Source organism: Mesoplodon mirus (assembly GCF_964341445.2).
Source record: "Mesoplodon mirus genome assembly, chromosome: 11".
NCBI lineage: Eukaryota > Metazoa > Chordata > Mammalia > Artiodactyla > Ziphiidae > Mesoplodon > Mesoplodon mirus.
The window spans coordinates 76,873,590-76,891,466 of record NC_138987.1 but is presented as its reverse complement, the minus strand read 5'-3'; the positions used below and the strand labels follow the sequence as shown (position 1 = coordinate 76,891,466).

Sequence of the window (17,877 nt, the reverse complement as noted above, 5' to 3'; positions counted from 1 at the left end):
AAAAAAAAGACTGTTCACGTTTAAGGAGATTATTGATATAGCTGGATTAATTTCTACCATATTTATAACTGCTCCCTATTCGTTGCCTTTGTTCCTTGTTTCTTTTTTGTGTTCTTTTTCTGCCTTTTGTGGTTTTATCTTGTTTGTGTGTGCTGCGTCTCACGGCTTGTGGGATCTTAGTTGCCTGACTAGGAATCAAACCCCGGGCCCTTGGTGGTGAGAGCACAGAGTCCTTAACCACTGGATCACCAGGGAATTCCCCCTTTTCTGGTTTTAATTGAGGATTTTATGTGATTCCATCTTCTCTCCTCCCTTAGGATGTCAGTTATATTTATTAAAGAAAATTTGTTAGCAGTTGCCCTAGAGTTTGCAGTGTATAGTTTCAACTAATACAAGTCCATTTTGAAATAACAAACACTGTACTGCTTCATGATTTTCAGTTTGTTCAGCTTTTATCTTGTGAGGACAGGAGTGATGACTTCCAATCTCTGTACGTCACAGACCAGAAACTTGAAGTATGGGTATTACTTTTATTTATTTTCTTGTCTATTCATTCAACAAATATTTGGGTGCTTATTATGTACCAGACACTGTTCTAGGTATTGGAGATACAGCAGTGAAAAAAAGAGAAATAATTTGTCTTCATGAAGCTTATATACTAGGGTGGGGAGACAGATAATAAATAAAAAATAAAACATGTCAGAATGGTGACAGATGGAAAGGGGAAAAATAGAGTTTAGAGTGACAGGTGAGGGTGACAGGGATAGGTAGGATAGGGATGGGAGACCCAAATTTTAAACAGACTGCTGAGAAACAGCTAAGGTAACTAGCAGTATAAAAAAAAAAAGATCAAGCTGCAAACTGCTTTAGGATGATAAATCCTTTATAGACTCTAAACATCTGATACCTTAGATCTTGAAACTAGTTTCCCCCAAAGCAGAAAAAGCTATTGACTTGGTTAGGTATTCAATATTAAATCTTACTGAATTTGTCTTTAGAAAAATTTCATAGATGGAACAGGCCTTACACATTTTTACACATATATACGTATGTATCACCTTTGCAGTGGCAACATATGTTATCTATGCTATAAACATATCACATTTATAAAGTAGTTAATAGTAAGGACAAGAAGTAGAGTTGAAAATGTAAACCCTTCCTTCTAAACATATACAAGAAATCTACCATACCACACTTTCCCTGTTATTCACTACATCACAGTTAAAATAGGAAATCTTTAAGAAAGTTCCACTGAGACAGGCTCATGGCACAGGGACTATGCTGAATTTGGGGGTAGTTTAAGCACAGTATACTTCACAGAATTTTGTGATTATAGAGAGTAATACATTTCATTTGAAAACTAAAACCTGTGTGTTTATTTCACAATGTGAAACCAGTAGAGCTTCAGGATACCACCTCTGTGATGACATTTCGTGTTTACTCATTCTTACATATTCTTGACTGCAGTTTTTAAGGATGAAAGTTTGTAGATGAATAGCATGTATTTGGGAAAAGTAGCCATACTCAGTAACATTCATATGCTGAATGGCTAAGGTATATGATGTCCTGGATTATGACATTAAACTATTATATTTCTTTGTTTCATTGAAATAATAAATTCTGTGAAGAAGTTACAGGCCTGATGTTCAGCTTTGCTTTTTGGCCAGTGGACATTTAAATAATTTGGAAGGTAGCAGCCAAAAAATAGCTAGGAAGGTAATTATGCTTTTAGAAATAACTTTACTTAGAATTCTCCTAATGTTTATCCATATTGGTAAATTTCTCTTACAGCAGCTCAAATATCTAGGTAGGAGAAGGAAATTTCCAGGGAAAGCAGGTAATTTAAAACTTTGCTATTAAAGAAACAAACACAATACCCTTCCCAAATACATCAGAGGGCATGCTAGGATTGTCATTTCAAGAACAATCACTCCTCAAACAAACATAGAAATAATAGCGCTATTAAAATGTTTAAGAGCCTGGTTAACTTCAAAGCATAAATCATATTATTGGAAAGCCAATCTCTAGATCGTTGTTCCCTGGGAAAGTAGTATGAAGATCATAGCTTTGATAAGCTTCAATAAGCATCAATATACAGTCCACGTCACTTGCTTTAGTTTGTTTGGGCCTACTAATTGCTCCAAGACTTCTCGTGAATGATCTACAAAAGAAAGCAATGACAATATATTAATTCACAGTAATCAAAGATATTGAATGTGTCCTCATGTATAAACTGGGGATGATGATAACTATTATATCTCATAGGGTTATTTAAAGGATTAAATGAGATGATATATAAAGCATACTATAAGCTAAAAATACATTTAATTAGTGGTAACCATCACTATTATTAGCTGCAGTAAACATATTATAGTAATACTTCTAAAAAACAGGTATTTACTGTTTTCTCTGTAATTTCATCTTAATTTCACCAACCAGAGAGTAATAGAGTTAAAGTTTCTCAGGGTCCTGGCAGGAAGTAGATGACACACTAAACTAGGGTGCTTGAACAGGTTTTAACTACAAAGGAGTGATTAAAGAAAGCATGATTAAAGAAAGCCAACAGGGGCTTCCCTGGTGGCGCAGTGGTTGAGAGTCCGCCTGCCGATGCAGGGAACACGGGTTCGTACCCCGGTCTGGGAGGATCCCACATGCCGCGGAGCGGCTGGGCCCGTGAGCCATGGCTGCTGAGCCTGCATGTCTGGAGCCTGTGCTCTGCAACGGGAGAGGCCACAGCGGTGAGAGGCCCGGGTACCGCAAAAAAAAAAAAAAAAAAGCCAACAGGTATGGTAAAACACCTTGGGAAGCTGCAACATGCCCATAGAGGTTAGGGGACAGAGTAGTTACTAGAACAGGACAACCTGACCTGTAGTTGAACATTTTTCCATGTCATATAATATTTATAAAACACAATTTTAAATAGATAACTATTACATGAATTCCTTGTAATTTAACCAATCTGTATGACTGGACATTTAGATGGTTTTCAATTATTCACAATATATAGCAGTGATTTTAATATAGTTTACATATCTTTTGCAAAGTCAGTTTTATAATATCTTTTAATGCTTTTAATGCTTTAATGCAAAAATACTGCTAAAATTTTATTACTTTAAAAATTATTCAGGAGTTTAATAAACTTGTTCCATAGATACAACCTATGTTGTATGTATAACATATCTCTAACCTAGTCTTGGGAAATTTCTAGTTTAGTAGTTCTCAGACTTAAAGATTTCGTAGACCACTAGGAAAAAAAGCAGGCCCAACACACTGTTACTAAGTTTTATTTTAAGTAAAACAAAAATAAGCCAAAACATTAAAGATTTAGTGCAAGAAAGAGAACTAGAGAGTGTTTGGAAACAAGAAGTTATAGTTGTGAAAACGAAGGTTTACTTCAGCAGCTAATTTTTTTTTTTTGTGGTACGTGGGCCTCTCACTGCTGTGGCCTCTCCCGTTGCAGAGCACAGGCTCCGGATGCACAGGCTCAGCGGCCATGGCTCACGGGCCTAGCCGCTCCGCGGCATGTGGGATCTTCCCAGACCGGGGCACAAATCCGTGTCCCCTGCATCGGCAGGCAGACTCTCAACCACTGCGCCACCAGGGAAGCCCAGCAGCTAATTTTTTTAAAAGCAGCTAAAAATATAACAAATGCAGTTTTCATTGTCATAAAAAATATCAGTTATTATAGAGGAAGTCTGTTATTACAGGAGATCTAGATTAAGGACAGGTTTCAAATAGGTTGAAAGTAAAAGGATGGAGAAAGATATATCATGCAGACAGCAACTGTAACAAAGCTGTAGTGGTTATACTAATAGAAGAGGGAGGAACACTTTCCAACTTATTCTCTGAGGTCAATATTACCTTGACACCAAAGCCAGACAAAAACATCACATACACAAAAAACAACAGACCAGTATTTCTTATGAATATGTACTCAAAAATCCTCAATGAAGCACAAGCAAACCAAATCTAGCAACACAGAAAGGGTTATATGCCATGATCAACTGGGATTTACCCCAGGAATGCAAGGTTAGTTTAACATCTGGAAATCAATTAATGTAGTACACTGTATTAGTTTCCTCTTGCTGCTGTAACAAATAACCACAACCTTAATGGCTTAAAACAACACAAATTTATTATTGTACAGTTTTGAAGGTCAGAATTTCAAAATGGGTCTTACTGGGCTAAAAGCAGGTATTAGGAGCTTAGCATTCTTTTTGGAGGCTCTAGGGGAGAATCCACCTCCCTGACTCTTCCAGCTTCTAAAGGCCACCACATTCCTTGAATTCCTCCACATTCAAAGTGAGCAACATTGGACAAAGTCATTCTTATGCTGCCATCTCTATGGTCCTCCTTCTTCTGTCTCCCTCTTCTACTTTAAAAGACCCTTATGATTACACTGGGCCCACCTGGGTAATCCAGGATAATCTCCCTATTTTAAGGTCAATATACTTGTAGGTTCTGAGCATTAGAACATGGACATCTTTGGGTGGGGACATTTTTCTGCCTATGGCACCCATATTAATAGAATAAAGGACAAAAACGACACGATCATTTCAATAGACACAGAAAAGGCATTTGATAAAATCCAACATTCATGATAAAAACATTCAACAAACCAGAAACAGAAAGGAACTTCCTCAACCTGATAAAGGGCATCTGTGAAAAACCCACTGCTAACATTATCCTTAATGGTGAGAGACTAAATATTTTCCCCCTAAGATCAGGAACAAAGATAAGGATTTCTCCTTTTGCCACTTCTATGCAACACTACACTGGAGGTTCTAGCCATGGAAATTAGGGAAGAAAAGGAAAAGGCATTCATGTTGGAAAGGAAAAAGTAAAACTTTATTTGTAGTTAGGTAATATGGTACTAAGGAATCCACTAAAAATTAGAACTAATAAATGAGTTCAGCAAGGTTGCAGGGCACAAGATCGATATACAAAAATCAAATTATTTCTACACAATGAACAATCCAAAAATTAAAAGCAGCTCTTTGCCCTTTTCCTGTTTTCCCATTTGGGTTCCCCTCTAACCTTAAAAGAACCTAATTATAGGAATGAGATCACTAAGCAATTGAAACTAACTCCTAACTTATGCTCTCCTGAATGCACATGATGCCTTGTCTAACCTGTTGATTCTTTTCCTAGATAAAAAGAAGTAAGAATGAAGAATTAAGCAGTTAAAAAAATGACTTGCTTTCTATCCCCAACAGCTCCCTTAGCAATCCTGCAGGCAGACCATGCAGGCAAGGTTTTCTTCTCTCTGAAGAAAGAGTCAGCCAGTCTGCACTCAATGGAGAATGATGCAAAACCCAACCTCATGCCTCAATGATTCAATGAGATTCTTTCCCCCATTTTTCCATTTAAAAACTCTCATGGCTGAGCAGAATCTCTGGAGTTGGTGTCTGGACACGAGTTTACCATCTCCCCAGATTGCCAGCTTTTCTTTTTCTTTCTTCTTCTTTTCCTTCTTATTTTTGGTCACATCGTGTGGCTTGTGGGATCTTAGTTCCCCGAGCAGTGACTGAACCCGGATCCTTGGCAGTGAAAGCACAGAGTCCTAACCACTGGACCGCCAGGGAATCACCCCGGCTTTTCTGATTAAAGCACTTTTTTTCCTCTTTTCTTAATGGTGATATCTTTTAATTTTTTCTATTATTTATTTTTGGCTGTGTTGGGTCTTTGTTCTGCAGGCAGGCTTTCTCTAGTTGTGGCGAGAGGGGGCTACTCTTCCTTGTGGTGTGCGGGCTTTTCATTGAGGTGGCTTCTCTTTGTTGCAGAGCACAGGCTCTAGGTTCATGGGCTTCAGCAGTTGTGGCTCGCGGACCCTAGAGCGCAGGCTCAGTAGTTGTGGCGCATGGGCTTAGTTGCTCCACGGCATGTGGGATCTTCCCGGACCAGGGCTCAAACCCATGTCCCCTGTATTGGCAGGCAGATTCTTAACCACTGCACCACCAGGGAAGTCCCAAAGCACCTTTCTTTTCTACTGACACTTGCCTCTTGAATTATTGGCATATTAGTGGCAAGCAGCCAAACCTGGGTTCCGTTACAAAATGAAAGTAAGAAAATAATTTCATCTACATTACCATCAAAAAGAATAAAATACTTAGGAATACGTTTAACAAAAGAAGTGAAAAACTTATACTCTGAAAACTACAAAACATTGTTGGAAGAAATCAAAGAAGATCTAATAAATGGAAAGATGTCCATATTCATAGATCAGAAGACTTAGTATCATGTTCAGAGATCAGAAGACTTAGTATTAAGATGGCAGTACTCCCCAAACTGATCTACAGATTCAATGCAATCCCTAGCAAAATCCCAGCAAATGTTTAAAAAGAAATTGACAAAATGATCCTAATATTTACATAGGAATTCAAGGGACCCAGAAGAGCCAACACAGTTTTGAAAAAGAACAAAATTGGAAACGTGTACTTTCCGATTTCACTTTAGCTGGTGCTTCTAAGACTATTTTGGCATTTTTACTAGTTATGAATATATTATCAAATATTATATGTAAATATTTGTTTTCTGACTATATTTGTAGGAATTTATTATTGTACATAAATAGAAAAACACTTTTCCCTCTAGTTGTGAGCATACAGTATATTTTTATGTAATTTTAAAAATTGGATGCTAGAGGGCAGTATTACATTACTCAGGCTGCTTTTCTTTTCCCCATAAAAGTATAGAGTATTTAGAGCAGTGAGTCAATAGTAGGAATATTCAATGCCTGTAAGTTTATTACGCTATAGGGAGAAACTGTGGAGTCTCTAAGTATTTCATATCTCTTGCCAGAATACTCTGTAGAAACTGTGGAGGAGGAAAAAGAATTTTCTCTTTACCCTTCTGAGTTCTTAGCTGAGATCCCCTGTGACCAAAGACAGGTTAACAAGAGAAAAACAAACAGAAGTTTGTCAACAAGTATACTTCATGTATACATGGGAGATACCCAGGAAAAATGAGTAAACTCCCTGAGAGGGCCCAAGCCACCACCTTAACTACCATCTTCAGCTAAAGACAAAAGAAAGATTTTGGGGTTGTTGGGAGACCGGTTATGGGAAGTTACCAAGAAAAGCATAGTAGACAAGGGTAATGAAACCAGGCAGGACCCTGTTGGGCCCTCCTGGGTACAAGCCCCTCCATGTCTCCCACTTCCTGTTTGCAGAAAAAGCTTTCGTCTCCTAGGCCTTCCCCAAGTTCCAAAGAGCAGACTCAAACAGTTAATGATTAGAGAAGTAGAAAATATAGAAACAAAGAAAGCAGGCAAGCAAGAAAAGTAATAATAGCTTGAACAATAGAGTCACAGGACTCCTAGTTCCTCCTGAAGGGATAGAGATAACAATCTGACATATCTTTGAGTTGTTCTGCAGAAACTAGGACCCCACCCTACCCCACCCCCAACCAGGTGAAGGATGTTGACTACATGCTGACCACCAGCACACAGACCCCAGACTGACTGGAACCAGGAGACTGATGATTAAGATTCCCAGAACATCACCCTGTTATTTCACCACCAACCAATCAGAAAAATGTCCACGAGCTGATCACACACCCTGTGACCCTCATCCCTAACGTTGTCTTCAAAACCCTTGACTGAAAGCCATCAGGGAGTTCCAGCCTTTTGAGCATCAGCTGTCCTTTCTCCTTGCTTGCACCCTGCACCACAACCTGGTGTCAGTAGATTGGCTTTGCTGCACACAGAGGAAGGAGACCTGATTTCGGTTTGGTAACAGTAAGATTCACTATACAGATTTAAGTCAGTGCCTTCTCCACTGAATATGATTCTGATTTAGAGTCACCCTTCCCTTCTTAGTACAGAGAGGGAGACACTTTACAAATGGAGATTTCCTTTATAAATGTATATTTTCCTTACAAAAGGGTAACTTCTACTGCTTTCAGAGCTCCTCCAGTGTCTGCTATTTCTGAAGAAAAATTAGCTTAAAATAATCCTTATGCCAAAGAGGCATATTTTGGGGTGGCTTATTCTGCCACTCACCGAAACACAGACTCTCAGGACTGAAAAAGACTCTAAAGGTCGTTTATACCAATCACACTACTGATGCTTGATGTCGCTCTCCTACTTCCTTCCCTTTTCTACTAATAGTGAAACCACTTGACACCAAAGGCTTAGGAAATTGCTCTACTGGGGAAAGAAGTAGAAACTGTGGATTAGGTGATTTAGGTTTTTACTTCCAGTTCTACTATTAACTATTTCTAAGATTTGGGGCAAGCCACCTAAATTCATTGTATCTCTGTTCCCTTATCTTTAAAACAGGGGAGTTGTGTAGATGACCTCTAAGGAACCTTTTACCATCTTTCTAAAAATCTCTGACTAATGTAGTTGGAGACCACTTTTTGAAAGAGATTCATTACGGGAGCTTTTGGAGCCCCAAGAAAAAGAAGAAACTATGGGAAATAAAAGTTAAACTAAGTTTTTCAAATGATCAAGGAAAATGTAATTTAGACATTTTTACAGAATACACAGTGAAAAAAGTGAGGCTGGACACATTTTTACAAACAATGATCAAGGTTCTAATGCTTCACTACAGTGTACGGCATAAAGAAGTTTCGTAATTTTGGATTAGTAATGTATGAATAAGTAATGATAAGGAAAGAGAATAATACAGGATTTAGAAAATAAAATATATGAAATTTAGGGCTTCCCTGGTGGCGCAGTGGTTGAGAGTCCGCCTGCCGATGCAAGGGACACGGGTTCGTGCCCCGGTCCGGGAAGATCCCACATGCCACGGAGCAGCTGGGCCCGTGAGCCATGGCCACTGAGCCTGCGCATCTGGAGCCTGTGCTCCGCAACGGGAGAGACCACAACAGTGAGAGGCCCGCGTACCGCAAAAAAAAAAAAAAAAAAAAAAAAAAAAAAATATATATATATATATATATATATATATATGAAACTTAACATATATATATATATGAAACTTAAAAAGTAGTTGTCCTTGAAGCAAGGAATCAGCTTTAATTACAGGGAAACTCTGAAGCAAACCACTTGTCTCTTTGTGGTAAATCTTGACATTTATTATACAGGAATCTAAGTAAAGAACTTGCTTATAAAGTAATCAAGCTGAAACAAATCCTCTGATATCACTAAAATTTGAGTCGATTCAGTCAAAGTGGCAGATTTCCTGTTGGGTTTTTCTGCCTTTCAATGTAAACATAGGGACTCTAGTGCTAATTGCTTTATTGCCCTTCTAAAACCTAAACGATGCCTGTGATTACTGTGAAACATGTCTAGATGATAGAAACTGAAATGCACGTCCATTGTAGGAGATTAATAAAATTGTGTGAGTTGAAATTACTGAAAACCATTGCAGACATAATTTAAATTAAAATAATTTAATACGTTTAAAAATTATTTTCTGTTTCCATAATGTCTATGATCTACAGTATTTTAAATAGCAGCTTAGTTTTTTGGTCTCTTCTGCAGAAATAAAATCAGAGTCCTTCTAACAGTTTCAAGACTTAATTTATAATGTGGAGTTTTGCTTACAGTCTGATTGTAATGTTAAGAAATTTTATAAAAACTTACAAATACAGTGGAGAAGATAAACCTATTAATTCAGGGAATCTGATGAGTAACTACAGTTGACACTGCCAATTTGGGGGTCAGGTTGCTTTGAGGATAACATAACACTAGAATTGCACAAACATATGATATACATACATTCTTTTTATAGAATATGTATCGTTATTGTCTTATCTAGTCAGATGTGAGGAATCACATGAATACGTAAGAGGAAACATATAAGGTGTCATGAAAGAAGAAAGAACATTTATTTATCAGGCAAAAATAAAGCATTTGTCTTCTCTGGAAAAAAGAGAAATTAACAAATAAATATAAGGTGAATATATCAGCCCACTTTATTTTCACTCAATGATGGTAGCAAAAATATACAATGGTAGGTGCTGACGGGAAAGCGGGAAGAGTAGAGATGATCTGGGTAGTTGAAAAACTTCAGCTTTTTTTCTCTTTAAGAATCTTTATCGGTAAAAGCTATTGTATGTGAACTCTTATATTATTATCAGATCACCCAATTTTATGACTGACAATTATATGTAAGGAAAAGTTGAGGTCCATAGAAGTTAAGTTATTCAATGTTTTGGAGAGATGGTAGGAGACTAGGAATTGGTGCTCATTTCACTTTATCTTGAGATTTTTGTTTAATCTTAGCACTGTTATTAAAAACTATGTCACAATGGACCAATACCATTTCAGTTTCTCACTTTCCTCTTCTGTGAAAAGAGGGATCAAAATAATAATATATGAATTATTCTGTGTTAAAAAAATATGTGGGAAATGCTTGGGTGGGGGAGCAAAACGTGCCACCCCAAAATGTCTCTTTGGCATGAGGATTATTTCAAGCTGATAACAATCAAGGTCCAAAAGACTCAAGAAGAAATTTTGACCTTCCCCCTTACTGCCTAAAAGAAGTATAGATCAAGTTATCGCCAGAGGTTGTCTGCAAAAATATGGGCTAGGTGTGGTGGTGGAAACTCAGCAGGGCCTAGAGATGAGAGTACCTTTATGGCACAATTGCGCTGCATGGCCCAACAAATATTTGTTCACCAAACATTTGCTTTTTCATCTTTCATGTGAATTGCCTTCCTCCCTTTTGAAGTCCCAAACCTCTACCCCCGACATCCTCTTTAGCTGCTGAAAATGTTATTTAAGGTGAGGGTTTCAGCCATTTTGGTGAGTTACTCAGTTCTCCTGGGTCTCTTCCATGTATACATGTTATTACACTTTGTTTGATTTTCGCCTCTTAATCTGCCTCCTATCAATTTAATTCTTAGACCAGCTGGAAGAACCTAAAAGGGTAGAGGAAAACGTCTAACTCCCTGGCACTTAGATAAAAAAAGGTTAAGTTTCTTAGCAATAGTTATTTCTCAGAGCCTTTGAGAAATTAATATTCATTAGAGTGGTATGTCGCATTTCCCAAACATTTGGACATATAAACATATTTTGTTTTATGCTTTATCCCTTGATGTCTTCTAGAACACCCTACATATAACTGCAGTTAGTGAGATCAAGGGATTGGGGGGCAGATCAAGGAAAAAGATGCGACCACAAGGTAGCAGTAGCACACAACGAGCTTTAATTGGGCAGCACTTGGGTAGGTTTGCATGGAAGGGGAGTCCCTCACCACACAACCTCCGCTTACTCAGAAAGGGAGTAAGGTAAGGGAATTCCCAGAAGACTGAGCTGAGGAGGGGGGTTATGTGGCTGTTGCTCAGCAGCAAGATAGTTGGTAAATTCAGTATTCTGAGCCATTATGTGGATGTGGAAAGATTTAGTGGGATTAAGCTTTCCTAGTATCTATAATCATACCAGGTAGGCATTTCTCTTGAATTCACCGATAATACATCTTTAGTTTCCAGTGATCTCAGTAATTATATAACTTATCTCAAAAGTCTTCTGCTTTAAAAATCAGACTAATGACTGCAACATATTTTCCAGACTTCAAAATTCCTGTTTGTTAGTCATTTCTATATTGATACAGGCACCTTTAAGCATTTTATTATTGGCCTTGTTGTACGCAAATTTTAAGTTTTTGGTTGTACCTTCTAAAGATTTCATTACCTATAGGGTCTTTGATGATTGTTTTAAGCAGTCTGCCTAAGGATAAGTTCTTCTGGTTGACTGTGTGTATAGTTTGTCTTCACTTCTATTAAAAGTAGAGGGGAAATGCCAAATTAACTATTTCCTAATTGTAACCAGAAAGGTAATCAAGATAAAATTAGCAAAGGCTGAGTTTATAACATGTTATGTAGCCTAGTTATCCTGAGACAAATACAACAGAACATTAAAACATTAACTATTTCAGCTAAGGTTCCAGGACTAGAGGTACCAGCTACTCTCTCATTCCAAAATGAGACTTGTACATGATTTGCAAATGCTTGGCTGAAAACTCATTTTGGAATCCGTGGTGCCTCATCCAGTCAAAGATATAAAAGTGTTAAAGTGGGAAGTGATGGAAACCTGGAAATTGAAGAAAGGATTTCTTTGAAGACAGTTATGATTTGAGTTGTAGAAAGAGGGTTGCAGGTGCTTGCTCTTGCCTTCAAGCCTAGTGAGGGGGGCTCTAAGGAGATCAGCTGGAGAATCTGATTTGTCCCTTGGAGCTTGGGAAACACATTACACTAATATCAGACCTAAGAAAACTAAAAAACAAAAGGCTATGGTAAGAGTCCATGTAGCTAAAGAGAGGACTGAAGTTGGGAACTAACCTGCACTCTTACTGTCTAAAGTATTGTGTTTCCTGTGGACAGATGTGGGCTGGCATGGGTTGCCTTGTAGTTTGCTCATGAAAGCACCTTGGATGGTCTAGGAAACCTCAGCAGAAAGAGACTGAAGGTGTACCGCCAGCTGCCTGGGCGCAGAGGAAGAAAATGCTAGCTACTGGCCAGAAGAGACACACTTGCTTGAATCAAGAGAACTGTAGATATAGGAGATATATGCACTGATGAGGGGAGTGGCGGAAAGTGGACCCTGAAGAAGATCAAAAGTGCCCCACTTTTGAGAGAGTATGGATCAGGATCAGCTCCCCCACAGAGCCCTCAGGGCTGACGCTAGATCACAGCGGTAGTAGTCAAGTTAGACTTTTCTTTCCCTTCCCTTCCCTTCTGCTCACCGCAGTCCCACCCTGTACTGACATTGGTGGGGTCAGAAACCATGGTGGGCAAGCTGGGAAAGGAGGAAGAGAAGCGTGAGGTGGTAAAACAGAGAAACTAATAACGTCCCCTTACCCACAGCAGCCTTTCCACCTACAGCAAACTTGAGCTGACTGGAGGAGCAAAAAGCTTTAATTTGAACTTGTTTGAAGTATTACATGGGTCTAAGACGTTTTAATTGCTGAAATGAGAGGGTTTCAGTGATATGAAATGACAAGACTTTTAACTATCTGAGAATGATAAGAAAAGTTAGTGGCACGTGTCAGAGATTTTCATTTGGCTTTGGGAAATATTAGGCCCTTTAGAGCAAATTTGTAATTAATATAGTGTGAGGAAAATGGAGTCACTTTATGAGTACCACTTTCTTGTTCAATGTATTGATTAAATTTACATATAGCTCAGTGAGTAGATTTACATACTTTTAGTTGGTATTCTGAAAAGACCTATTATCAAAAATTGCTGTTATTACATTTCACATATTATGGTCTCCTCCACCTTACAATAATAGCCTACTTGTTAGAATATAATTTTCTGCCTTGATTGATGACCAGAGAGCCTCTGCCTGCCTTCTCATAACCCCCAGAATAGTGTTCACATGTACCAATTCCCCGTACTCAGTCACATGAATTTTTCTGGTTCTAAATTATTTTCTTAAAATTATGATTACTAATTTTTAATAGGTAAAATCATTCACATGATACAAAATTCAAAAGGACAAACGGGTATATGCTGAAAGCTTTTTCCTAGTCTTGTTTCTCCACAACCTTCCCTAGAGGTACCCACTGGTAACAGTTTCTAACGTCACTTTTGGCTTTAGTGTACTGAGAGATGTCTGCCTAAAATAAGATTTAGTCTTCATTATAGATGTCACTGATAACCAAATACAACCCATTACAGGCTTAGTTTAGATTGGTAGTCCAAACACAAGAAAAACCAGAAGATGTCAGAAGGACTTCTAGGGCTTCCCTAGTGGCACAGTGGTTGAGAGTCCGCCTGCTGATGCAGGGGACACGGGTTCGTGCCCCGGTCCGGGAAGATCCCACATGCCGCGGAGCAGCTAGGCCCGTGAGCCATGGCCGCTGAGCCTGCGCTTCCGGAGCCTGTGCTCTGCAATGGGAGAGGCCACAACAGTGAGAGGCCCGCGTACCACAAAAAAAAACCCAAAACCAAAACCAAAACCAAAAAAAAAAAAGGACTTCTAGGACAGTAACTATTAGACTGTAATTAGGAAAAAGAGCTGGAAGGGCTGGGCATAAGTACTGACTCACACATAAGATCCTGGTTATACTGTGGTATGGGACTCACTGTAGGGGTGATGTGAAAGGGGTACTATGGCTCTTATACAAGCCAAAAGGGCTGTGACTACTTTAGTGAAGTACCACATTAGCCAAATGATTCTGAATCTCAATGGCTACAGCTTGATGAGATTACAGTTAACAGGTTATTTATGGGGCTTCCCTGGTGGTGCAGTGGTTAAGAATCCACCTGCCAATGCAGGGGACATGGGTTCGAGCCCTGGTCCAGGAAGATCCCACATGCCGTGGAGCAACTATGCCCGTGCACCACAACTACTGAGTCTGTGCTCTAGAGCCCACGAGCCACAACTACTGAGCCTGCGTGCCACAACTAATGAAGTCCGTGCGCCTAGAGCCCGTGCTCCACAACAATAGAAGTCACCACAATGAGAAGCCCACACACTACAATCAAGAGTAGCCCCCGCTCGCCACAATTAAAGAAAGCTCGTGTGCATCAACAAAGACCCAACACAGACAAAAATAAATAAGTAAATAAATAAAATAAATTAGAAAAAAAGCAGGTCATTTAGCATATTTGAAAGATGTAATATTATAAACTTGACTTCATAAAGTATAATGTTTAATATCATGACCACTACCACTGCCACCATCATCCTCCTCAAGGCAGTTAACATTTACTGAGCATTTGCCATCACCACCATCACCATCATCATCATGACTTAACATTTATTGAGCCCTCACTATGTGCTAGGCACCATATGAAGTGTTGTCAGATAATCATCATGACCAAGTTTATGAGGTAGATACTGTCATTATACCCACTTAATGTGAGGAAACTGAATAATGGAATGGGTTAAGTAATTTACTCAAGGTCACACAGTTATTAAAAGGTGAAACCAAGATTTGAACCCAAGCAGCCTCATACTAACCTGTTACCAGGGGGCATCCATGGAAGAGTAATATACATATATGAGGACAGCAAGTAAGGACAGCTTCTACAGCCTCATCAGTCAGATTCACACAATATCCCATATGAATCTCCTATTTAAAAATAAAGAAAGTATAATCAAAAGAAAAAATAGGACAATAATAACAGTGTGGAAAAGCCTGGGAAATACTGTACTCTGATAACAAAAAACCCAAATATCTACTTGCAAGAAAAACTCTATAGAAAGGACCAGTGAAAGTCTGTAGTAATTTGGAAGGTATAGCAGCTTTAAGAGTTAAATGCCCAACCACTTTATAAGGCAATTTGGCAGTATCTATTAAAACTGACAGTAAGTATGCCCCAGAACCCAGCAATTCCAACTGCAGATGTCCACAATATAGAGAGAAACTCTTGTACATGTGTGTAAGGAAACAACTTATAAATATGCCAATTGCAATATTATCTGTAATAGTAAAGAAGTGGAGACTGGGTAAATAAATGGTGGTTCATTAATATATTGTAATAAGATAGAACAGTTACAATGAAAAATATCTATTTGTATTAACAGACATAAATCTTAAACATAATGTTAGTTCAGACACTTTAGAAAACAGTATGGTAGCATCTTATAAAGCTAAACATGTACTCAACTATATGACCCAGCAATTTCATTCTAGGTATTTACCCCCCCAAAATGAAACCATATGTCTACACAAAGACTTGTATGCAAATGTACATAGCAGTATTTATAATAGTCCAAAACTGGAACAACCTGAATGTCCATCAAATGGTGAATGTACGAACAAACTGTGTCATATTCCAGACTATGGAATACTACTTAGCAAAAAAAAAGAATGAAATATTAACACATGCAACAACATGGGTGAATCTCAAACACATTATGCCAAGTGAAAGAAGCAAAAGAAAAAAGTAAAAAACCAAAAGACAATTTACTGCATGATTCCATTCATGTAAAAGTATAGACAAGGCAAAACTATACTGACAAAATCAGTGGTTGCGTGGGAGGGGGCCACAGCAGGGCACTGACTGCAAATGGATGGGAGAAAACCTCTTAGGGTGATGGAAATATTCTATACTTAACTGTGGTCGTGGTTACAAGGCTGTATAACAATTACCAAAATTCATCACACTGTACACTTAAAATAGGTGAATTTTATTGTATGTAAATTAAACCTCAATAAAGCTTGAAAAAATTTTAAAACATAATTTTGAATAAAAAAGCAAATTGTAAAATAACACACACACTATGAAACTATTATGTACTATTTAAAAACATATAAAACAATACAATATCTTATTTATGGATATATATACACATACGTACACATATGCCTAGAGAGAGAGATGAAGTATCCAAATATGGAAGGACAGATACACAGAAGAGTGGTTACCTCTGAAGGAAGAAAGGGGGAATAAATAAGGGGAGGGAGCTTTAGATGTAACATATAATAATTTTTTTAAAAAGAACTGGAACAAATGCAGAAAATGTTAAAATTCCAGTGTTTGGTCCACAGGTCTCTGTTATATTACTTTCTATACTTTTTCATATATTTGAAACATTATCTATCTTTTGTTTAATGTTCTAATTCAGAACCCTTTTGCATTGCTGGTGAGAATGTAAAAGGGTACAGTTGCTATGGAAACAGTATGGCAGTTTCTCAAACAATTATATATAGAATTAGCATATGATCTAGCTATTTCACTTCTAGGGATATACCCAAAAGAATTGAAAGCAGGGACCCAAACAGATATCTGTACACCTATGTTCATAGCAGCAGTATTTACAATGGACAAAAGGTGGAAACATATCAATGGATGAATGGGTTAAAAAAAATGTGATTATAATGGGCAAATTCATAAAGACAGAAGATAGAACAGAGATTGCCAGAGGCTGGGGGAGAAGATAATGGGGAGTTACTGTTTAAAGGGTAAAGAGTTTCAATTTGGGATGATGAAAAAGTTCTGGAGATAGTTAATGGTGATGGCTACACAATGATGTGAATGTACTTAATTCCACTGAACTGTACACTAAAAATGGTTAAAATAGCAATTTTTATGTATATTTGCCCACATTAAAAGAATTTAACTCTGGAAATAAGATTCATGTGGTAATTGATATGTATACTTATGGTAATATCAACTTTTCAGGAGAAAAGAAATACTATGTTGGTGTACATATTATAATTAATCATATCTTAGAAATAAAGGAAACTTGAATATATTGAAAACTCATAAAAATTGAGGCAGAAAGCATTGTATATTATACATTGGCAAAGGCATCCTATGATATGAATTGGCAAAGGCTACAGACAATGAGGTACAACTGAGAACAAGAGATGGAAGGAACAGTGTTCAAGTCAGGTTTCATTTAAAATATATTAAGGCATTAAAAAAAAGAAAATGTTCACCTCTGGCAAATTGGGGTCCTAGCAAAAACTGTGAATTCACAACATAACCTTTATGGGAAACAATTCAGCAATATGAATTTGGGACCATTAAAAAAAGGATTCATACCTATTGATCCACTTGTTTCATTTTGGAGAGTTCATTATAGCAATGGAAGAAAAAAGTGATATGTCCCAACATATGAATATTTCTAGTAGCTAAAAGCTGTAAATAATCTGAATTACCAACATTAGAAAAATGATTAAAGGAAAGTGATACATAACATGGACAGATTTTTGTTCTCTGATATGCCAGTGCCTAGAACATAGCAGATACTCAATAAATATTTGTTTAATAAATGAATAATTTTATACAGCAAATGAAACTTTTAATCATGAAGACTATAGGAAACTATAAAATGACTGTAATATGAAGTTAAGAATATGATAAGATTTATTAGGTGCTACCCTATGTCTGGAACTGCAGTCAAACCTGGGGATAAAATGATGACAAAGTGATGAACAAAATGGTCCATGCTCACTGAGAACTCAGATCAACAGAGATTTCAGAGGCAATCCTGACATTCAACAAACA

At 37.7% G+C, this 17,877-nt stretch overlaps 1 protein-coding gene across 2 annotated transcripts in view; it reads right to left on the bottom strand.

Annotated features, from left to right (window-relative positions):
* Window positions 1-516: 516 nt before the first annotated feature.
* AMN1 (antagonist of mitotic exit network 1 homolog) overlaps window positions 517-17,877 on the bottom strand; it is a 69,537-nt gene continuing 52,176 nt past the window's right edge. For both annotated transcript variants that reach the window (XM_082635259.1, XM_082635258.1), the window contains exons 6-7: window positions 14,879-14,990; window positions 517-2,161 (exon numbers count right to left, since the gene is read on the bottom strand). In XM_082635259.1, the coding sequence (XP_082491385.1) occupies window positions 2,088-2,161; window positions 14,879-14,990 (186 nt within the window). In that variant the 3' untranslated portion in view covers window positions 517-2,087. The remainder of the gene's footprint in view (window positions 2,162-14,878; window positions 14,991-17,877) is intronic.